At 42.5% G+C, this 23,905-nt stretch overlaps 1 protein-coding gene across 1 annotated transcript; it reads right to left on the bottom strand.

The window, feature by feature from the left end:
• Positions 1-4,015: 4,015 nt before the first annotated feature.
• On the bottom strand, positions 4,016-23,387 carry LOC132404493 (granzyme K-like). Its single transcript, XM_059988649.1, has 6 exons — positions 23,330-23,387; positions 10,710-10,781; positions 7,873-8,032; positions 6,965-7,118; positions 5,685-5,942; positions 4,016-4,324 (listed from the first exon to the last, which is right to left on the bottom strand). Exons 1-6 carry the CDS (start codon positions 23,385-23,387, stop codon positions 4,148-4,150), a joined length of 879 nt encoding a protein of 292 aa, XP_059844632.1. The 3' UTR covers positions 4,016-4,147.
• Between the last annotated feature and the right edge of the window lie 518 nt (positions 23,388-23,905).

Here is a 23,905-nt window from a genome sequence, read left to right as displayed (position 1 = left end):
GAACTTATCTTTTCTTCAGCTTCCTCAGCCTCAGACACTTCCTGTGACAGTTCCTGTTCACTCGTGGTTGCCTGACCCTGTCTGTCACTCTGACACAGGTCCCCCAGCCCCCTGACTGAATTCAGCTTCATCCTCAATCATATTTGAGCCCATTTTGCCCTCACTGTCAATTATCATGTTGGCCTGTCCACTGGTAGAAATCACTTATCACATCTTGGGGAATTTCCATATAAATCATACAATACTCCCAGTTCCTCATCCTCTGAGATTGTATTCCATTCAGTGGTCGGTCCCTTTTCAGGTCTTTCCACTGGAATCACACTATTGTCAGCAGTTTGTCTTCCTGTTCTCCTTCTGTGCAGAGTTCTCCTACCAGGTGTAGTTATGTGTCAGACTCCGGGTCAACACGTACTTCATGCCCTAAAGGAAGAAGGAGATTCTGATAGGGAATTTTGACAGGATCATTCCCATCTTCTGGCTTCACTGGGAAACTGGCAAATCGGCATTTGGCTCTCCACTACAGCAGTCGGCCAATGCATGCATACCTGGTAGCTCCAAATTTCTTATTAACACTCTGTCTGCAGGCATCAGTTCTGTCAACCTAATCTGTTGATCCTATCTCCTCTTGTTTCCGTTGTGACAGAAACCACTGCTAGTTTATAAGCTCTTTGTGGTTCTTTCTTCATGCCAGACGCATACTTTGAGTTACTTTTTCTCAGTAAGTCTTCATTGTTGGCTCCAAAACAGATATACACGTTAATCTTGCTTCATGTCTGAAAGTCAAATAGTATGACAAGTAGCCAGTAGCTTCAATCTGTGTACAGTTGTAATGGTGTACCAAATGCTCTATATGCTGACTCCACTTGTTCTTTTTGTTGGCATCCAGAGTTTTAAGCGTGTCTAACAATGTCCTGTTGAAACATTTAGGCTGAGGATGACCCTGAGCGTGATACGGCGTGGTCCTTGACTTCTCAGCTCCCAGCATGCTCAGTAACCCATGTAGGAGCTGACTCACAAAAATCCCTTCCCTGACCACTGTGTACTATTCCTGGGAGGCCGTAAACAACAAAATACTTTGCCCAGAACATTTTGGCAACTGTGGCTGCTCTCTGATCCTTTGTGGGGAAGCCTTGAGCATTTCAGGAGCAGTGATCCAAGACATTTCCAATGTTACTGGAATCAGTCTCTGTGGAGAGGAGATCCAAACACACTAACTAAAGTGGTCCCATACTTTGTAAATGAGATCATGGAGCAACTCTCGTAGGCAGTGTCTTCCTCTGAATACATCAGATGCACAACTTACTGACTACCTTAATGACTATTACCTGGTGGCTCTGACATCCAGAGTCTTGAAGTGCTTTGACAGGCCAGGTTTACTGGACATTAACTCCATCCTCCCAGACAAACTTGTTACTGCAATGATCTACTTCTGAAAAGGGTCTTCAGCAAATGCCATCTCCTGGAACATCTGGACAGTAAATACAACTAGGTTTGACCATTATTTATTGTTTACAACTCCATCTTCAATGCTATAAATCCAAGCAAACTCATCTCCAAACTCCTCGATCTGGGACTCAGCACCTCCCTTTGCATCTGGATCCTTGTACTTGGAAAGTGAGAGGCCTTCAAAAACAAAATTGAGAGTTAAAAAAGCTTGTCTGCGTCTGTCAGAATAAAATGTAAGGATAATAAGTGTAGGGATCCTTGGTTTACAAGAGATGTTGAGGCCCTGGTTTTGAGAAAAAAAGGAGGTGCATAGCAGGTATAGGCAAGTAGGAACACATGAGGTGCTCATGGAGAACAGGAAATGCAAGGGAACACTTGTGTGGAATGAGCTGTCGGCATCAGTGGTGCATGAGAGATCCATTTCAACGTTTCAGAGAAGATTGGATAAGTACATGGATGGTAGGGGTATGGAGGACTATGGTCACAGTTCAGCTCAGTGGGACGAGGTAGCTTAAATGGTTTCTGCATGGACTAGATCGGCCGAAGGCCTTGTTTCTGTGCTGTACTTCTCTATGACTCTATCACAGCAACTAGACTCTCCTCCATGGACTCTCCATACTTCTCGCTACCTCAGTAAACCAGCCAGCATAATTAAAGTTCCCATCAGGCAGAGGTTTAATAAGGCTGATAGCATGTAGCACCAGGCTCAAGGACATTTTCTACCCTGAGGTTATAAGGCTATTAAATGTTTCTCTGGTACAAAGAGACAGACTCTTGACCTCACAGTCTACTTTGTTACGATCTTGCACCTTCTATCTTTACCTACACTGCCTTTCCCTGTAATTGTTTCACTTTATTCTGCATTCTGTTCTTGCTTTACCATGTTCTATCACAATGCCATGTGTAATGATTTGATCTGTATGAACAGTATGCAGTACAAGCTTTTCACTGCACCTCAGTACATTTGACAACAATAAACCAATCCAAATCCAATTACATGAACAGTCTGACTGTCAGATGTTAACAGGATTATGAATATTACAGGTGAGATAGCAAGAAATGAGTGACAATTTCCTCTTGACAAAAATAGAGCCAGACAAAAGCATTTGAATTACCATTGTACAATTCAGTACAGATTGGTTTGTCATTACAGATCGTGAAATCAAGTAATTAGGTTCCAAAAATAAGATGTTTGCAGTTTTTTTAATGTTCAAAAAGCACATCAAGGCTGAAGTTCATCCATTTTTTCTTGTGTTGCGCTAATTCTAAATGCAGAATGATGAATAAAGATTACAGTTCACTTTCAGACTTTGGTTCTTTGCTACAACTTTCCTATAGTGCCCAAATCACCATGTCCTGTGTCTTTCATTCTGATTTCCCAATGATGTCTCACCCTGAAACTCATCTGTTGCTCAATCACTCGTTCTGCATCTCTGTTCCTCAGTTATCTTTCTGAACTCTGTTTCAGAGTGACCCACTCTCTTCCTGATTCCCTCCCTCCCACAGTTCTTCAACTCTCAGTCATGTTAACTGTCCCAATTTGATTTCATTCATCATGCAGCTTCCCTGCAGTGGCTGCCTTCAAAGTGTGCAACCTACAACTGGGGTTGGAAATGGGAATTGCAAAGTTCCTTAGACTTTTTATACCATTCTGTGAAACATTTGGAGAGTTGAGATAATCGTTCAACTAAGGAAGCATCTGGATATCATGGAGACATTAGGCATCTGTTATTTAGGCAAATTAAGCTGAGACAATTGATAAATTAAGAGCAGCTGCTCCATCTCACAGTGCAGAGGTTCTCATTGAGTTAACCGTCCCATGGGAGGAAGGAGTGGAGGCTGCCCATGAGCAGATGAGGCTGAAGTACTCCGTCCCAGCAGCTGAGTGTAAGACATGAGGCAGTCATCTACCCTGACAAGGTTACCCTGTGATAGGGCAGTGACAGGAATGAGGCTCAGGAGCCCCACCAGAGAACTGGCTGAAGAGGCAGACAAGGGCAGCTTTTGGCTGTGGCTGAGGAGCAAGGACATAACTGAGGGACCAACTAACCCCACTGGAAGCTGCAGGCGGTGACAGGGAGGCCCGTGTCACTGCTGTGCCACCAGGAGATGGACCAGGGCTAAGGGAAAGAAATATCAATGAGTGGTGGTCCCGGCTGATGACCCTGCAGCTGACCTGAGGTCACTGTTGGAGTTGTGACAGTTAGCAATGAGAAGCAGGAAACAACATCTTCCTGTAAATCTCATTCGATCATTGGTAGTGCAAGAGGAGCATTCAGTTCCAAAGTTAAATATTTACTTGATAGAACAAGGAACTTCACAGCACCGGGCAGCCCTTCTGTCCATGAAGTTGCGACAACCTCTATAAAGCTACTCCACAATCAATCTGTGATATTTTAATGCAAATCCTAATTATCTCACAATCTAATTGCCTCCACTATCGACATTTCTATGGTGCAAAGCAAGTCACTGCTGCTAGTCTAAAATGTCACCTACATGTGGTTCAGTTCACTTTCATAACTTACATCAGTGGACAGGGATTTCACAAGGCAAGGAATTTGATAATTATTGTTTTTTATTGCACTTTGCTGTAGCATTTTATGCAAAACAGAAAAGGTAAGGATAGAGGCAAGCCGGCCCTCTAGGCCAATTAACTGAGCATCAGTGTAAGTAAAGCAGAGTGAAGCAGGATTGTGATAACTCAGTACAGCTCTTCAGCATTCTTCAGCGGACAACCAATTGTATCCTGAATCCAATCAATGTATTTCTTTGTTAGTAAAGTGTACACCGCAGGCTTTTTGGCAATTGCACATCCTTCGCCAAAGGACACAATCCCAGTATACATTTTGTTGCATATCAAAGGGCCGCCTGAATCACCCTGGAAGAGAGAAAAAAAGATGAAGGTGACAATTGAGCAGAATTAGCGAAAGTGACAGACTGCAAACTGTCAGTTTGACATCACATCACAATTCATTATTCGTGTCCAGCTGTACCGAGGAGGTTTGAGTTTACTTGAGGTGCAAATGTAGGTAACTGGACTCACAAAGAGTCTTTTCATGGAATGTTTCCCATGGCTGGAGTTTATTCCTAAATTAGCCATTGTGTAGAAAACCGTCAGCCATCTGCAATCTGTACTTCAGTTTGACTTCAAATTCTGGTGGAATGTGGAAGTTCAGAATGAAACAGATGTCAAATGCTGGTGTAGCTGTCCCTCCACTCTGCCACTCGACTCTCCACTGAACCCAGCTCGTGCATCTGGCCAGATTCACTTTGTACCCGACCCCCTGCTTTTCAGCAAGACTAGTTGACACAAGAACAGTAACCTCCTTCACTGAATGGAGTCACTGATCTGTGAAACAACTAAATAATGGGAAGTGGTCTGTTAAATTTACTTTATTTTAACTTTTTTAATTATTTGCTATTATGTTCAGTTGTCTTTAAACAATTTTTATTAAATATGCTTGTGTAGTTTTTAATCATCTCTGACATTTTTCAGTGTGAGCTGTTGAAGTCTGTCAGGATATTCATGGAGGCAAATCCTCAGGATCCAATTCCTGATTCTGCTCGGCGTCCCGAGCTTGGCCTGTCTCACAGGGCACCTCATGGGTACAGAGTGTCAGACAGACTGATCCACTCTGTCCCAACTGGATGTTAGGATCAGACACAGCACTAGATCTAGCATGATCCTTATTTTCAAATTGACATGATTTAGAATAATTTCTCTTTACATTTTAGACATTTCAATACGTTACATTTCTCTGGATTGACTCTGTTATCTTGCATCTGCCCATTTCATCATCACACTGACGGTAGACAAAGTTTATTGGTAGAGAAACTATAGTAAATTATGTTGACATCTAAATTCAGGGCCTGGATATGAGATCCTAGAAAATGCAAGAAAATGGTTCCTCCATAATCAACACATACACATTTTCTTATCTGATCATTATTTTTTTTAATCCGCCTGGGGATGTGGACATTACCTGTGAGTGTAGCATTTATGGCCTAATCTAGTTTCCCTTAGCTTCCCTAGGGTAACGCTGGACCACATTCTGAAGACTTTTTAATGCAACTGAGTAGCCCTTCAGAAAGCAGGTAAGAGTCAGTCACAATAACACTGAGGAAGGGTTGAAAGTTTCAATCTATAGAAGGCACCAGTGAATCACTGGGGTTTTTATACTTGAATCCAGTAGCTTTATAGAAATGTTACTGATAACGTTACTACACAGCATACTCACATGACATGCATTCTTTCTGCCTTCGCTGTCACCAACACAGATCATGTCCTGGGTTATTATAGATCCATACATGGCTTTGCATTCTCCTCGATCAATTACTTCGACCTCCACCTCTTGAAGTGTGTCAGAGTAATTGTTTATTTTTGTTTTTCCCCATCCTGCCACGGTGCACCTTGTTCCAGATTTCATGTCGGTGATTCCTCCTTTGGGAAGGTTGAGCACATTCACATCCTGGTTGATTTTTGCATCAGTCTCGAGCTGTTGACACAAAAACATTGAATTCACGTATTTGTGATCCTAAAGGTGAAGACTATCTTGAATGATCTCTTTACTCCTGAAGGTATTTGTTAGCTTATATATTTAAGTATTTCGTTTTCCAGAAATCTGTACTTTGCAGATAAGCTACTTTCTTTTTTTTTCAGATGATCAAAGGGACAGATTAAAAATGACCAATAAATTTAAATATCAATTTCATTTCATATGATGGAATCGATAATTCGTCATGAAAATTGTGGTGTGGATGATGGTCATAAAGCACTGATCCTACTGTGAAGGTTCTTCACTCTAACTCTTTCTTTGTTAATGATGAAACTCCAATAAGTCAGACTTAGCAGCTGTCACACTTTTAATTAAAGTTTATATTTAATTTAGTTTAAAGACACAACACAGTAACAGGCCCTTCCAGCCCAATGAACCCAGACACCCAATTAACTTTCTAAACCTTTGTAGGTCAAGGACAAAGTTAACTGTGATATTGCCCAGGCTTAGACAGCTCAAGTTCAAGTTCATTTTATTGTCATTCAATCGTACTCATGTATTCAGCCAAACGAAACAACCTTCCTCCTGACCAAGGTCACAACACAGTACATATACTGTACCTCATACACATAACACATGAAGTAATATGACCACAATTAAATTAACAAATAATAAGTTGCATAGTTAAAAAGTAAAGAGTATGTGCTACTGGTGCTTCATAACTGATGAGACCTGGGTGGTGGCAGGGAGTTCAGTCATGTGACAGCCTAGGGGAAGAAGCTGTTTCTCATCCTCACAGTTCTTGTCGTATTTCTATAGAACCACCTGCCTGACGGAAGGAAATCAAGGAGACTGTTGGACAGATGGGAGGGATCATTGCCAATACTAATATTCTCCACAATCAATAATTCTCATCCAAGTCACAAAAGCCATTCAACAGTTGTTGTTCAGTAAAGTAAACATTGCTAATAAGCAAATTAAAGATTTTAAACACTGCGTAGGAATGAGAAAAACATTCATACTTGCAGCAGCATGATATCATCTATCATGGTCAGATTGTTGAATTTTGTAATGGGAATCTGTCTGATGATACGCAGTCTTTGTTGACTTGTCTCATTCTTTGAACAAACATGGGCTCCAAGAACTGCTTGAAGAACCTGGCCTGATCCAATTGTTCTGTTACCAATCGAAAATAAAGATAATTATTTGCAGTTTACTTAAAAAATAGTTTACAGAAATTCATCAGGAAAACAACAATCAAATAGTAAACTTTATGGAAATATACAATTCAGCAACATTCTATTTGGTAGTTAATGTGCAGATTCCAAACGCCAATCAGTGTCCAAACAAGGGCCAAGACTATACTCCTGATTGAAATTGATTCAAAGTGTTCATCAGACAACCTCATTGTAAATTACTCCTTGCAGACATGGTCAAGAGGTTCAGTTGTTGTTCAGACTAAATATCAGAATGGGTAAGAAATGTGATCTAAGTGAATTTGACTGTGGAATGGTTGTTGGTGCCAGACGGGATGGTTTGAGTATCTGCTGGTTTCCTGAGATTTTTGGGTAAAACATTCTCTAGCTTTTACAGAGAATGGTGTGATAAAGAAGAAAAAGCATCCAGTGAGTAGAAGTTCTGTGGGCAACAACACTTTGTTGATGAGAGAGGGAAGATGAGAATGGCCAGACTGGTTCAAGCAGACAGGAAGTCAACAGTAACTCAGATAACCACGTGTTACAACAGTGGTGTTCAGAAGAGCATCTCTGAAGAGCTAATAAAGATAAATGCCAATAATACGGTGATACACATACTAATGAAGATGTGACAACAGTGTAAAAGCATTTATTTTATGAAAGCTAGGATTGGGAGCTAAGTACTTGTATGTTAATCACAAAAATTTTTTTTATTCGTACACCACATAGCTTACTTTTCACAGTGTGCTGCAGTTAGCACCCAGTTTGGTCTGATCAAAGCACCTCCGCAATAGGGAACATACATATTGTTCCCGATATATCGTTGGAGAGATGCCATATAAGGTCTTGAATGCGGTTTGACTTCATGACCTCCAATAATTTCAGCTCCGGGATCTGAAATATATAGAAGATACTGACATTTTACTTCACATAAATGTTTATTCACACACAGGATGTGAACATCACTGACAATGCCAGCAATTATTAGCCATCTCTAATTACCCTTGACAGGGATAACCCAAGAGTAGTTGTACCATGGCCTTGCACAGCAATTCGATTGTACAAGAGTGTAAGAAGGTGCAGAGAGTAATGGACTCAGCCCAATATGGCACTGGATCGATCGCTGTAGAAAGCGGGGGGGGTGGGGGGAGGTAAAGATATGATTAGTGGTAGGTTTCCTTTACAGATGGGGTACATTGCGGAGGATAATGTGTTGGATGCAGAGGCTGATGGGCGAGTACGCAAGGACAAGAGGGACTCTATCACTATTACGGCAGAGGGAAGATGGGGTGAGTGTAGATGTACAGGAAATGGAGGAGATTCGGGTGAGGGGAGCATCAATAGTAGAGGGAGAGAAACCTAAAACCACATCCCAGGAATAGATGTGTCGAAGGTGTTAGAGGGAATTTTGGGATTAGCAATTTACATTTAACAAATTACTTTGGTTACAGGTATTCATATCTGAATACGTATTGTGGATTTAATTTGGAGAGCATCTCTGAACAATGGGTTCATAAAGGTCATGAACCCCAGACTAGACAATGTTGATAAAAATTCATTAAAATCAGATGTCTGTGGTGTGCATACAAATCAGGAGATGTGAAGTTTGTGTGTAGTTTCAAAGAAAGTATTGTCCATACATTGTAAATATAAAGTTGTCCTTTGATGTTGAGCACATAAAATATTGAGCCCCATGTTGGGCCTGGAGATCTTTCGACCAAAAGCGTCTCCGAATGATGCCTGCTGCATCTTGTTTTGTCAAATAAGGAAGCTGCTTTGTATCTACCAGTAATTTTCTCCAGCGATTTCATTCACACAACAACATTTGGTGTCAGGAGTGGGATAGCTTCCTGACCCATCGTGTGGCCAGTGATTTTAGCAGTCAGACTGGGTGAGTATTTTAAGAAATAACACTTACACTTGGATCTGTTCAGGTCGGTGGTACACGGGAATGTGAGAAATCACAAACACGGAGAGCTGAACTGGTAGGTATAAATGTGGTGCGTGTGTGCATGTTTGTTTATGTAGAGAGACAAAACTTTGCATGTTAATTTGGTGAGACGAAGCCACCGGTTGTGAACGGTGGTTATTGATGGTTCACGACACCAGAGTGGGGACGTGGAAACTCATTCAATCGAGGAGCTGCATTTCAGAGTAAACGTTTTGCGAGTGTGATGTGAAGGAACACAACAGACGTCATGAGCTCAGGGGCTCAAAAGTGGCAGATTGCGGAGTACATACTCTGCGGATTTAAGGAAGTGATGTTTAGCTGGTACCCGTCATTTCTATTTCACATAGTGTGGGAATTATTGTGGAGATATTTCAGGGAGAAGTTCACCAGATGCACACTAAAGATATACACATGTTGGTAAAAGCCAAGTGCGCAAGGAATACGTGGAACCGTCTGGCCCAGGGGGTGCGGGATGGTCCATGGGCAACTACTGGGAACGTCAAACAATGAAGAAAGATATCGCTCCTTTAAAGGGGAAGTGAGGAAGCAACTGGGATGAGGTAGGAATAACCGGGGAATGATACTGGCAGTGAGCTGATGAGACAGTCACAGAAACACGGAAAACCTACAGCACGATACAGGAACTTTGGCTCACAAAGCTGTGCCGAACATGTCCTTACCTTGGAACTACCTAGGCTTCACCCATAGCCCTCTATTTTTCTAAGCTCCATGTAGCCATCCAGGAGTCTCTCAAAAGATCCCATCATTTCCACCTCCATCACCGCCGCCGGCTGCCCATCCCACGCACTCACCACTCTCTGCGTAAAAACCTTACCCCTGACATCTCCTCTGTACCTACTTCCAAACACCTTAAAACTATGCCCTCTCCTGCTATCTATTTCAGCCCTGGGGAAAAGCCTCTGACTATCTACATGATCAATGCCTCTCGTCATCTTGTACACCTCTATCAGGTCACTTCTCATCCTCCATCGCTCCTAGGAGAAAAGGCCAAGTTCACTCAACCTATTCTCAATAGGCATGCTCCCCAATCCAGACAACATCCTTGTCAATCTCCTCTGCACCCTTTCTATGGTTCCCACGTCCTCCCTGTAGTGAGATGACTAAAGTTGGGCACAGTACTCCAAGTGGGGTCTGACCAATTTCCTACATAGCTGCAAAATTAAATTCAACAGCTTCTGATTAATCCTCAAAATACTACTTAGTTAAAAATTAAATATTACGAAGTAGATTTACAGGAGAAATTGATAGTAGTACAGGAGACACAAGAAACAGCAGATGCCACGGGCTGGAGAAACAATAAGCCGAAACTTCTACAATTTCCTTCCCTCCATAGATGCTGCTTGACACGTTGCTCATTGAAATTTTATAACCACATTTTATATAGTTGTCCTCTTCAAATAAGAAATAAAATTACAATGAAAACAATGAAGTAGAGATCTATTGGCATATATAGAAGATAAATATTAATGTCGCTAAAACAGTAAATGTACTGTACTTACCATAAACCATGATTATAATCTGCATCATAAATTAAAAATAATTAAAATAAATGCTTTCATGAATGGGAAGTATTTAAGTATTCCTTATTTTGCTACTTACACGCTGGAGCTAGGAAGACGACAATTAATGAAACAAGTGGATTGTGCAGTGAAGGATTCATTGTTGTTTCTTCTGTGATAACACCAAAGTTATTGAATTTATAGTGAAATTGGAGGGAAGTGGTTTATTTATTTCAGTGTCCTACCAACACCCTAAACCAATAATGAACATGAAGATTAGCAAATCGACTGTTCTGAATCAACATCACATGACAGGGTCAAAGTGAACCTGAAATTTTCAGCAAACATTATGGGTTTCTGAGAGGGATTGTTTTTAATTCTGATGTCCATCTCCTTACATTTCATTGAAATCCTGTAACCTGAGAACACGTAGAAAATATTTATTCAGATCCTATGTGAATGCAGACTAAATGATGTCTTAACAGACCAATTAAGTTTGAGAAACGTCATTTGAATTCTCCACTTTATTGAATTTACTTTCAAATATTGACAATCCAAATCCAAATGATATGATTACACTGGATTAATATAGATGGCATCCTTTTATTCACAAATTTATGAAGATTGTAAAGAGCCGATGGCAATATCCATCACCCAGATGGTAGTTGGGGATATGTTTGTTGGAGTGATAGGGCCAATAGCACCAGACATCAAAGATTTTGTTTCCTGAATACTGTCTTATGGATGTTGGGCTGCAGATCATGAAAATCAGTGTGAAACGTGCCTAACACGCAGCATTTCTTGAAATCACCTATATTTGTTAATTCTGTTCGAAGGTACATTTAATGTCAGAGAAATGTATACAATATACATCCTGAAATTATTTTTCTTCACAGCCATTCACGAAAAGAGGAATGTCTCAAAGAATGAACGACAGTCACATGTTAGAACCCCAAAGTACCCCCCACTCCCCTCCCTCCTGCATATAATCAGCAGCAAGCGACAATACCCCTTCCCCACCGGCAAAAAAAGCATCGCCACCCACCACCAAGAACTCAAGTGTGAGCAAAGCAACAGGAAAGACACAGATTTGCAGTTACCCCAAAGACTACAGTCATGCCCCGTTCAAACCACTGAACCCATGGATTATGCAGAATGTAAATATCGAGTGTATGAGGAATATTCAGGATTGGATAATCCAGGGAGAGACGACCCAGTCTTCCTAAAAATTCTGATGGAAGACCTGAGCTCAGCCCACCAGGAAGGTTTAGATTTCGGGATAACAGTGGGGTTGACCTACTCTGTGATAGTTTTGTGGGCCTGTGAGATAGACTGAAGAAAGTGCAAGAGAAATTGTGAAGCAGCTGTAGTAGATGCAGCTACTGTGATGTGTTCTGTTTGCCGGGGGCCAGCTCACGGAGCATGGAACTGTTCGAGTAGATGTGGGAGGGTAAAGGAGTTCATATGCTACAGATGTGACCGATACGGACATACACGGTTGAAGGCAGTGTCCAAAAAAGAGGAAAGAGGAACAAGTGAATCTCACAGCAGACACACAATCTCTCACCCCATCAACACCCAGTCTGAACAAACTGACTGTCGATCAGATCCTAGAACGGTGAAGACACTGCCTGGGTCAGTAAAAGATGTGGAGATGCCCCCACTGCCTGCGCTGGTGACTTGCGGATGTTCGGGTGTAGTGAAGGAACTAAAACACCTGGGGAACTCAGAGGGACTGCGGCAACTACTAACTCGTCTATATGGACAGTAAACAAACCCGATGGATCATATCCATTAACAGAAGACGATCCGGCCCTTTAAAAATCCACGCCGAGATTGCATCCCATTGCGGCAAGACCTGCAACAATCCTGAATAGACTGTCCCCACAACATACAGACTTTTCCAGTCCTGGAATTGGGAATGGATTTTGCTGGCTCCCTTGGCACCTGAGTCTCAAGAACAATTTGCCTTCACCCTGGACGGGCAGCAGTATACATGGACCAGACTCCACCAGGGTTTCCACAATAGCCCAGCCATTTTTCATAAGGTCGTGGCACAGACTTTGGAAAAGCTCTATCTAATGTCGTATGGATCGACCAGCTTAGACAATATGCAGATGATCTAATCATTGCTTCGGAAGATGAAGCAGGGATGGGCGGGCTGTTGAGAAATTCTGCCACCATTGTTTCAAATGTGCCCAGCATAACTCTGGTAAGGGCATAAATCTACAGCTGGCAAATCAGTCACAGCCAAAGGGACCCTGGGGAAACATCCAGATTGACTTCTTGGGACCCCGACCCAAAAGCAGGGGGAATAGCTACAGTCTAGTAATTCCCGATCACTTCACCCGGTGGGTAGTGGCTTTCCCAACAAGGATGGATTCTACCGCATGGATTCCAGTTCAGGAAATCCTCCCAAGGTGGGGAACCCCAGTCCAGCTGGACTCGGATCAGGGAGCACATTTCACAGGGAGAGTGATGAAGGAAATATGCCAACTGTTAGGGGTGGATGAGACCACAGACGGTACTTTTAACACGTAACACTTGCGTCTGTGTGCAGACTCGGCGAGGCAGCCACTGGAAACACAGGACTATGGTTAAACCACCTTCCTGTTGCTCAAATGTACAGAGATCCTCAGAGATGAACATCAGCCGGCAACACCAGACCTGAGCATAGTTGATGGAAACATTCTCACAGGAAACGCAAAGGCAGAAGACACAGAGAGTGTGACAGAAACCTGTGAATAGCATGCTAAAGTGAAATTCTGATTGTTCTACTTAGAACATAGGCTTACTTGTACATAGTTCTTTCCTTTTGCTTGTTTTTTCTTTCCACTCTTTTCTATAAGTGTATACCCCAAATAAATAATTTTTGGAGATTTTGTGATATATATGATTATATGATGTATATGTACAATGTCTGAAATACATCTTACAGAAATGTTTGTTTGATGAACTTCAATAAAAAAATTACAAAAAAATATAGAACATAGAAATTTACAGCACATTACAGGAACTCAGCCCACAATGTTGTACCGACCATGTAACCTACTCCAGAGACTGCCTAGAATTTCAGTAGCACATAGCCCTCTATTTCTCTAAGCTCCATCTACTTATCTGAGAGGCTTTTAAAAGACGCTATTGTATCAGCCTCCACCACCACCACCAGCAGTGCATTCCACACACCCACCACTCTCTGTGCGGAAAAACTTGCCCCTGACATCCACTTGGTACCTATTTCCAAGCACCTTAAAACTATGCCCCCTTGTGATAGCCATTTCAGCCCTGGGGAAAAGCCTCTGGCCATCCACATGATCAATGCCCCTTATCATCTTATACTCCTCTATCAGATCACCTCACATCCTCCATCACTCCAAAGAAAAGGCCAATACACTCAACCTATTCTCATAACCTATTCCCTCCATCCTTGTAAATCTCCTTTGCACCTCTATAGTATCCACATCCTTCCTGTAATGAGGTGACCAGAACTGAACACACGACTCCAAGTGGGGTCTGACCAAGGTCTTATATAACTGTAACATTACCTCACGGCTCTTGAGCTCAATCCCATGGCTGATAACGGCCAACATACCATACACCTTCTTTACAACACTGTCAACCTGCTCAGCAGCTATGAGTGTCCTGTCGACATGGACCCCAAGATCTCTCAGATGCTCCACACTGCCAAGAGTCTTGCCATTAATGCTATCTTCTGCCATCATATTTGACTTACCAAAATGAACCACCTCACACTTATCTGGGCTGAATTCCACCTGCCACTTCTCAGACCAGTTCTGCATCCTATCAACGTCCCGCTATGAACTTTGACAGCCCTCCACACTATCCACGACACCCCCAACGTTTGTGTCATCAGCAAATTTACTAACCTATCCCTCCACTTCCTCATCTAGGTCATTTATAAAAATCACGAAGAGAAGGGGTCCCAGAACAGATCCCTGAGGCACATCACTGGTCACCGGCCTCCATGCCGAATATGACCCATCTACAAACACTCTCTGCCTTCTGTGGGCAAGCCAGTTCTGAATTCATAAAGCAATGTCCCCCTCCTACTGAGAGACCTGACACCTGACCAGGTTCATTTCCCAATACACCCTATCCTCATTTTATGTGTCTTCAGACAATGCGGATTCACAGTTATGTGTCAAACTTATTTCTACCAACTTCTCCTTATATCTGTCCAAAATTCACAGTTATGCGAGGCTGTTGGGATGAGAAGCACCGCTTTCCCGCCAATACAAGTCCCATGCAGATGCCTCACTGTCTCTCTCCCGCCAATCTCCAATTGGTTTTGGCAGCGTGTGGATGTGCGATCTTGTGTTCTTAAAGTTTTGTTGTTATTACCTACAGTGCACTGATATTGTGCTTGAAATATTTAACTATGCCTCCTAAGCGTTCTATGTCAATTCCTGGGCCATCAGCTCTAACAATTGAAAAAAAGTTGGAAATTATAAACAGGGCCATGTCAGGTAAAGGTAAGACAGCTCTAGGACGCTACCTCGACCTGGGTGAGTCCACAATCAGAAACAGAGAAAAATTCTGAGAAAATATAAAGTGCAGTGATTGATTCATCACAAGTGTCTTCAAAGATTGTAACCAAAGTGCATAACCCGATTATGACAAAAATGGAGAAACTGTTGAGTTTGTACTTTGAGCATGGAACAAAGAAAAAGCAATACTCTGTTCCAAACAACTTCGTGTGAAAGCTTTAGAAATTTATGGTTGAATTTGTTCAGAGGCTAGTGAGGAAGTGTCAAGTGATATTGTTAGCTTTAATGCAAGTAGGGGATGAGTTTCTAAGTTTAATAATCGTCACAGGCTTCACAACTTAGCTGGGTGCGGTGAGCAAGCTGGTGCTGACCACGAAGCTGCTGAACGCTGCCCTTTGCAGTTGCGGACTATGATAGCTGAGTTAGGCATCACACCAAAGCAGGTGTTTAATACAGACGAGACCGGGCATTTTTGGGAGCTAATGCCGAAACACACTTACATAAGTAAGGATGAAAAGTTTGCATTAACTTGCTATGATTTATTATGTTGAACATTACTTACTATGTTGAACATTTTTTTAGCATTTCGTAAGCTCTTCTTTTCTTCTTGACCAGATTTACAATAGCATTTGTGCACCATGATTCCTGTACCCTACCATCCTTTCCATGTCTCATTGGAATGTATCTGCGCAGAAACCCACGCAAATATCCTCAGCACATTTGCCACATTTCTTCCATACATTTCCCTGAGAACATCTGTTCCTAATTTACGCTTCCAAGTTCCTGCCTGATAGCCTCATATTTCCCCTTACTCCAATTAAACATTTCCCTAACTTGTCTGTTCCTATCCCTCTCCAATGCTATGGTAAAGGAGATAGAATTGTGATCACTATCTCCAAAATGTTCTCCTACTGAGAGACCTGACACCTGACCAGGTTCATTTCCCAATACACCCTACCCTCGTTATATGTGTCTTCAGACAACGTGGATTCACAGTTATGTGTCAAACCTATTTCTACCAACTTCTATATATATGTGTCCAAAACTTATAGTTATCCTAGGCTGTTGGGACAAGAAGCACTGCATTCCTGCCAATACAGGTCCCATGCGCATGCCTCACAGTCTCTCTCCCACCAGTCTCGCATTGGTTTTGGCAGCATGCGGATGTGTGAACTTGTGATCTTAAACTTTTGTTGTTATTACCTACAGTGCACTGATTTTGTGCTCGAAATATTTAACTATGCCTCCTAAGCGTTCTATGTCAAGTCCTGGGCCATCAGCCAAGCAGCAGAGAACTGCTCTAATGCTTGAAAAAAGTTGGAAATTTTAAACAGGGCCGCGACAGGTGAAGGTAACACAGCTCTGGGACGCTACCTCGACCTGGGTGAGTCCACGATCAGAAAGATAAAGAAAAATGCTGAGAAAATAATAAGTGCAGTGATTAATTCATCACAAGTGTCTTCAAAGATTGTTACCAAAGTGCATAACCTGATTATGACAAAAAAGGAGAAAATGTTGAGTTTGTACATTGAGCATGGAGCAAAGAAAGTACAACACTCTGTTTCCATCTTTATGCGAAAACTTTGGAAATTTATGGTTGCCTTTGTTCAGAGGCTAGTGAGGAAGTGTCAAGTGATATTGTCAGCTTTAATGCAAGTAAGGGATGGTTTTCTAAGTTTGTTAATCGTCACAGACTTCACAACTTAGCTGGGTGCGGTGAGCAAGCTAGTGCTGACCACGAAGCTGCTGAATGCTGCTCTTTGCAGTTGCGGACTATGATAGCTGAGTTAGGCATCACACCAAAGCAGGTGTTTAATGCAGACGAGACCGGGCTTTTTTGGGAGCTAATGCCGAAACACACTTACATAAGTAAGGATGAAAAGACTGCATTAACTTTCTATGATTTATTATGTTGAACATTACCTTAAATTGCTGAAATATAATACGAATGTTGCCCTGTGGTATTGCTTTTGTGTCATATTGGTTTGATGGGCCGAATGTCCGGCTCCAGGTTCCATTTGCTTAAATTCTTATGATCTGTTGTACTGTACAACCTCTGAAGTGCCTGAAGAATATATGCTCGGGGCTGTCTTTAATTTTGATCCACACACCATCCTTTGCTTGCAACAATTAAAACAAACAGGGTTCAGATACGTGTTGATGTATGTATTACCTCACAACCACCCCAGCCGAATCCCTCAAGTTGTCAAAGGGTCCATACAACAGACATCTGAACAGTAAACATCCAAAAGTACAATTTATGATGGAGATGGAGAAGAATGGTTTCCTCCTGTTCCGGGACATTCTCAGGTGACGGAAGCTGGACGGTACCCTCGGACATGGCTTCCATTGAGAACTCACTAACACTGACTTATACCTTAATATTAACAGCCACCATTAAATCTCCCAATGTAGAGTGGTTCTTTCTAATTGGATTAATTGTGCAAACATATGGAGAGAGAGAGAAAGTTGCAGTTTGTTACCACTCAACCATTTATTACCAGTTACGACTGATCCCTGCATTCAGAATATAAAAGTCTCCTCTGTTAAAGTGAATGGGAATTTCATTTTCCATAGTCTCCATAGATAAAACTACACATTTTCATAAAGGTTTATACATGCAAAGCCAATTTAGGAAAACCTGCAGGTTAGGATAATGACTTGCATTGCCAGTGGAGTATGTTTTATTCCATCATGCTGACCGTCTCCTTTGCTTTGTTCAGAAAGAATACGTATATGACTTTCCGATCAGATTATCAGGAAATCCAAGGCCTGAATGATTTGTGAACTCAATGCAATGGGAGGTATTGTTAACTGGAGGGCATTAAAGGGTCTAAAGTTTAAAGGGGGGAATTTAAAGGAGATTTACGAGGGAAGTCTTTTTCAACATCACAGTATGTGCCTGGAACACTCTTCCAGGGAGGTGATGGGAGTAGATATTATAGCAATGTTTCAGAGCCATTTGGACAGACACATGAACAGGCAGACAGTGAAGAGAAGTGGACCATGTGCAAGCAGATGTACAGTGTAAATTGGCACCATGAACAGCACAGACATAGTGTCCTGAGGACTTTGCTATTCTGCTCTATATTCTATGCAAGGGTCATGGTAACGAGAAAATTGTAGAAAGACATTGACTTTTAAAGGGGATCTGAGAGAAACATTAGATAGTACAAAGATCAGAAAACTGTGAAAAGATAACAGAGTGGCAGATGGTGATGTGGGAACAATTGTTATCGTTCAGGACTGGTGTGAAAAGCATTTGTGCACATTTTGTGAGATCATGCAAATTGTACGAACTGTGCTAAGGAGTGAGCAGATATCAACAAAATGATAGTCTGGATGAATAAAATGGCTTCACTGTATTTAAGCAATTTATAATCAGATTTAAAAGATACTTTTCATCCTTTAATAATATAAAGTTTCAAAACTTCTATACCCAGACCTTGCCTACCACAGTCGTAAGAATATAGAAGCTGGCATTTCAGTTGGTGGACTACAATTCATAGAGTTTATTATTGATTGGACACATGAGTCTGAATCCCATTCTGGCAGCTAGAGAGTTTACGCTGCTAAAGTTATTGTAAAGTGACAGTTGCCTTTAGCTCTGGTGACCATAAAGTTGTCAATTCTCCATCAAAAACCATTCTGGTTCACCAATGTCCTTCAAGCAAAACTGATCTGGCATCAATACCTGTTTGGACCTGCTTGGGAGTCCAGACCACTGATAGGGTTGATTTGTAGTTGCCTCTCGAGGTGGGCTGGGTAAGAGGGCAGTTAGGAGTGGACAATAAATCCCAGTTTTTCCAATGATAGTCACACTCTGTCCATCTCACTTATTCCATTTATCAGTCCACCCTGCTTTATTAGATTATCTCTAATCCTTCTAAACTCACTGGCGACAGAGGTTTTTGGAATGATAGCAAGGAGGAACTTGCAAGAGTCTTTCATGTTTCAAGGATTGAAGATGTTTGTTCCAAAGTGTTTCATAGTATTGCTCAGACACCAACTGAACTCTGCTGTTCTTCTCTGAATAGGGCCATTGCAATTTTATGTCTACTTGAGAAGCTTATAGAGTCTTCGTTTGACATCTCTTCTAAAAGTTGACACCATCAACAAGAGAACCCTTCATTTCTATTGCCCTGGACTGTTGGCCTGGTTTACTGACCCCAGGTTGATTTACCAGTGAGTGAGAATGATTATATGAACTGGATTTGATCAGAACAGAGCCTCGTCCTTTCCAGAAGGGTACAATTTCCAAGATCTGTTGCCAGACAATAGTCAGAAACAGGAATCCTGAAGAAAATACACTGATAGTTATTCAGCAGCTTCAGTCGAATTGCACTGGAAACAATTTATTTTCAAAAATGTTGCTTGCTCAGAATTTTTTTTGTTTATGACAGACCATTTGAAGCTAAACACTAATGTAGGAATTTGGAGAAACAAGAAAATAACATTTATTAAGTATAATGCATTTAATGGTGCTGGCGCTTTGCAATAATTCAACTAAGCTAACAAATGTTTTGCTGATGAATTTTGTTTTTACTCAGTGGTCAGAGGGTTCTCGCTGAAGTGTCCAATAATAATCAGCCAGTATTGATAGATTCCAGTTGGCTTGATAGCGTTTCTCCAGAACCACAATGTCCTGGTGAAACGTTTCACCATGCTCACCACTGACAGCACCAGGATTTGCAGGCAAGAAGTCTAATTGTGAATGCAGAAAATGTATCTTCAGTGGCACACTGCACTTCATGGTTTTGTGTGCTTGAACCAGCTATACAGTTTGGTACTCTGTAGTTGCCCAGAAAATTTTCAACCTTCTTCAATACCTTCCATGCCATTTTCTCCAGTACTTCTAGAAAATCTTCAAATTGCCTATCTTTGTATGCGTGTCAAAATTGTTGACCAACAAAAACATTTTCCTTACTTTTGACATCAGTTATTCTGTCTTGAATAATGAATAGAAATAACAAGTATAGGTGATTTCAAGAAAAGCTGCATGTTAGGGAAATTTCATGTTGATTTTCATGATCTGCAGCACAAAATCCATAAGATACCCCCAGAAGTATTTAGGAAGCAAAATCTTTGATGTCTGGTGTTATTAGCCCTTTCATTCCAACAAATGTATCCCCAACTACAAACACGAGGAAATCTGCAGATGCTGGAAATTCAAGCAATGCTCACAAAATGCTGGTGGAACACAGCAGGCCAGGCAGCATCTATAAGGAGAAGCACTGTCGATGTTTCGGGCCGAGACCCTTCGTCAGGACTAACTGAAAGGAAAAATAGTAAGAGATTTGAAAGTAGCAGGGGGAGGGGAAAATGTGAAATGATAGGAGAAGTCCGGATGGAGTGGGGTGAAACTGAGAACTGGAAAGGTGATTGGCAAAAGGGATACAGAGCTGGAGAAGGGAAAGGATCATTGGATGGGAGGTGTAGGGAGAAAGAAAGGGGGAGGGGAGCACCAGAGGGAGAGGGAGAACAGGCAGAGTGATGGGCAGAAAGAGAGAAAAAAAAGAAGGGGGGAATAAAAACTAAATATATCAGGGATGGGGTAAGAAGGGGAGGAGGGGCATTAACTGAAGTTAGAGAAGTCAATGTTCATGCCATCAGATTGGAGGCTACCCAGCCGATATATAAGGTGTTGTTCCTCCAACCTGGGTGTGGCTTCATCTTGACAGTAGAGGAGGCGATGGATAGACATATCCGAATGGGAATGGGACGTGGAATTAAAATGTGTGGCCCCTGGGAGATCCTGCTTTCTCTGGCGGACAGAGCATAGGTGTTCAGCGAAATGGTCTCCCAGTCTGCGTCGGGTCTCACCAAAATATAAAAGGCCACACCGGGAGCACCGGACGCAGTATACCACACCAGCCAACTCACAGGTGAAGTGTCGCCTCACCTGGAAGGACTGTCTGGGGCCCTGAATGGTGGTGAGGGAGGAAGTGTAAGGGCAGGTGTACCACTTGTTCCACATACAAGGATAAGTACCAGGAGGGAGATCGGTGGGAAGGGATGGGGGGGGACGAGTGGACAAAGGAGTCGCAAAGAGAGCGATCCTTGCAGAAAACAGAAAGGGGGGGGAGGGAAAGATATGCTTGGTAGTGGGATCCCGTTGGAGGTGGCGGAAGTTACAGAGAATTATACGTTGGACCCGGAGGCTGTTGGGGTGGTAGGTGAGGACAAGGGGAGCCCTATCCCGAGAGGGGTGGTGGGTGGATAGAGTGAGGGCAGATGTGCAGGAAATGGGAGAGATGTGTTTGAGAGCAGAGTTGATGGTGGAAGAAGGGAATCCCCTTTGTTTAAAAAAGAAAGACTTCTCCTTCATCCTGGAATGAAAAGCCTCATCCTGAGAGCCAATGCGGCAGAGACGGAGGATCCAACGTGTAATTCTCCGTAAATTCCGCCACCTCCAATGGGATTCCGCTACCAAGCACATCTTTCCCTCGCCCCCCCCCCCCCTTCCTGCTTTCTGCAGGGATCGATCTGTACGCAACTCCCTTGTCCATTCGTCCCCCCCATCCCTTCCCACCAATCTCCTACCTGGCACTTATCCTTGTAGGCAGAACAAGTGCTACACCTGCCCTTACACTTCCTCCCTCACCACCATTCAGGGCCCCAGACAGTCCTTCCAGGTGAGGTGACACTTCACCTGTGAGTCGGCTGGTGTGATATACTGCGTCCAGTGCTCCCGGTGTGGCCTTTTATATATTGGTGAGACCCAACGTAGACTGGGAGACCATTTCACTGAACACCAATGCTCGGTCCGCCAGAGAAAGCAGGATCTCCCAGTGGCCACGCATTTTAATTCCACGTCCCATTCTCATTCTGATATGTCTATCCAAGGCCTCCTCTACTGTCAAGATAAAGCCACACTCAGGTTGGAGGAACAACACCTTATATACCGGCTGGGTAGCCTCCAACCTGATGGCATGAACATTGACTTCTCTAATTTCCGTTAATGCCCCTCCTCACCTTCTTTCCCAATCCCTGATAGATTTAGTTTTTTCCCCCCCTCCTTTTTTCTTCTCTCTCTGCCCATCACTCTGCCTGTTCTCCCTCGCCCTCTGGTGCTCCCCTCCCCCTTTCTTTCTCCCTAGGCCTCCCGTCCCATGATCCTTTACCTTCTCCAGCTCTGTATCCCTTTTGCCAATCACCTTTCTGGTTCTCAGCTTCACCCCACCCCCTCCGGTATTCTCCTATCATTTCACTTTTTCCCCTCCCCCTACTACTTTCAAATCTCTTACTACCTTTCCTTTCAGTTAGTCCTGACGAAGGGTCTCGGCCCGGAACGTCGACACTGCTTCTCCTTATAGATGCTGCCTGGCCTGCTGCATTCCACTATCCCCAACTACCATTTGTTTGATGGATATTCCCATCTGCTCTTTACAATCCTCACAAGTCTATGAACAAATGGATGCCATCTATATTAATCCAGTTTAATAATATCATTTGGCCTTGGATTGTCAATATTTGAAAGTAAATGAAATAAAGTGGCATATTCAAATGATGCTTCTCAAATTTAATGAGCTTTAAAGACATCATTCAGTATGCATTCACATAGGATCTAAATAAATATATCCTGCATGTTATCAGGTTGCAGCATTTCAATGAAATGTAAAGAGATAAGCATCAGAATTAAAAGCAATACCTCTCTGAAACCGATAATGTTGGTTGAAAATTTCTGGCTCAATTTGACCCTGTTATGTGACTTTCTATAACTGCTGCTGGGTCAGAACAGTAGATTTGCAAATCTTCACATTCATTATAGGTTTAGGGCGTTGGTGGGACACTGAAATAAATAAACAACTTCCCTCTAGTTCATGATAAATTCCATAACTTTGGTGTTAGTTCAATAACAATATTAAGCCATTTCTAAAACCTGCAGACAGATCATTGCAAACTCCATGTAGTCAATTGCATCTGCATCAGAAACCGGAAAAGGAAGTGTGATTGTGTGCGATCGTGAAATATACTTAACATGCTAGCGAGGTAGAGAGTGACAACCTTTTGTGCAGTTTAAATTCCTTTCTGAGCGAGTAGCAAAAGATGTGTGCACGCTGACACTTACACCCATCAGGCTGGAGGAACAACACCTTATATTCTGTCCAGGTAGCCTCCGACCTGATGGCATGAACATTGATTTCTCAAATTTCGTTTAATGCCACTCCCCCTCACCATTCCACATCCCCTTTTCCCCCGCTCACCTTACCTTCTTGCCTGCTCATCGCCTCCTGCTGGTGCTCCTTGCCCCCTTTCCTTTCTTCCATGGCCTTTTGTCCTCTCCAATTAGATTCCCCCTTCTCTGCCCCTGTTCCTCCTTCACCAAACAACTTTCCTGCACTTCACTTCATCCCTTCCCTTATCCGTTTCACTTATCACCTTGTGTTTCTCTCTCCCCTCCCCTCACCTTTTACATCTACTCATCTTTTTCCTCCAATCCTGCCGAACGGCCTCAGATCGAAATACCTCTGTACTTTTTTCCATAGAGGCTGCCCGGCCTGCGGAGTTCCTCCAGCATTTTGTGTGTATTGCGCAAATTGTATATGTAATTGTTTGGTATACATGCACGTACAGTCAGATGTACAATCGGATTAATGTGTATCGATCAATCTGATGGCCTGGTGAAAGAAGCTGTCCCAGAGCCTGTTGGTCCTGGCTTTTATGCTGTGGTACCGTTTGCCTGATGGAAGGAGCTGAAACAGTTGATGGTTGGGGTGACTGGAGTCTCTCATGATCCCCCAGGCCCTTTTTTATGCACCTGCTGGTGTAATGTCCCGAATAAAGG

The sequence above is a fragment of the Hypanus sabinus genome, chromosome 14 (assembly GCF_030144855.1).
Source record: "Hypanus sabinus isolate sHypSab1 chromosome 14, sHypSab1.hap1, whole genome shotgun sequence".
Taxonomy (NCBI): Eukaryota; Metazoa; Chordata; class Chondrichthyes; order Myliobatiformes; family Dasyatidae; genus Hypanus; species Hypanus sabinus.
This window is presented reverse-complemented; position numbering and strand designations above follow the sequence as displayed.

Excerpts from the sequence above, each read along its gene's own strand:
- LOC132404493 (XM_059988649.1), bottom strand. The coding sequence starts at position 23,387 with ATGGAAGAAAGGAAAGGGGGCAAGGAGCACCAGCAGGAGGCGATGAGC. Across the intron at positions 10,782-23,329 it reads GGCGATGAGCAGGCAAGAAG|AAGAAACAACAATGAATCCT; the intron begins GTAAGGTGAGCG and ends GTGTTATCACAG. Across the intron at positions 4,325-5,684 it reads GCAGAAAGAATGCATGTCAT|GGTGATTCAGGCGGCCCTTT; the intron begins GTGAGTATGCTG and ends TCTCTCTTCCAG.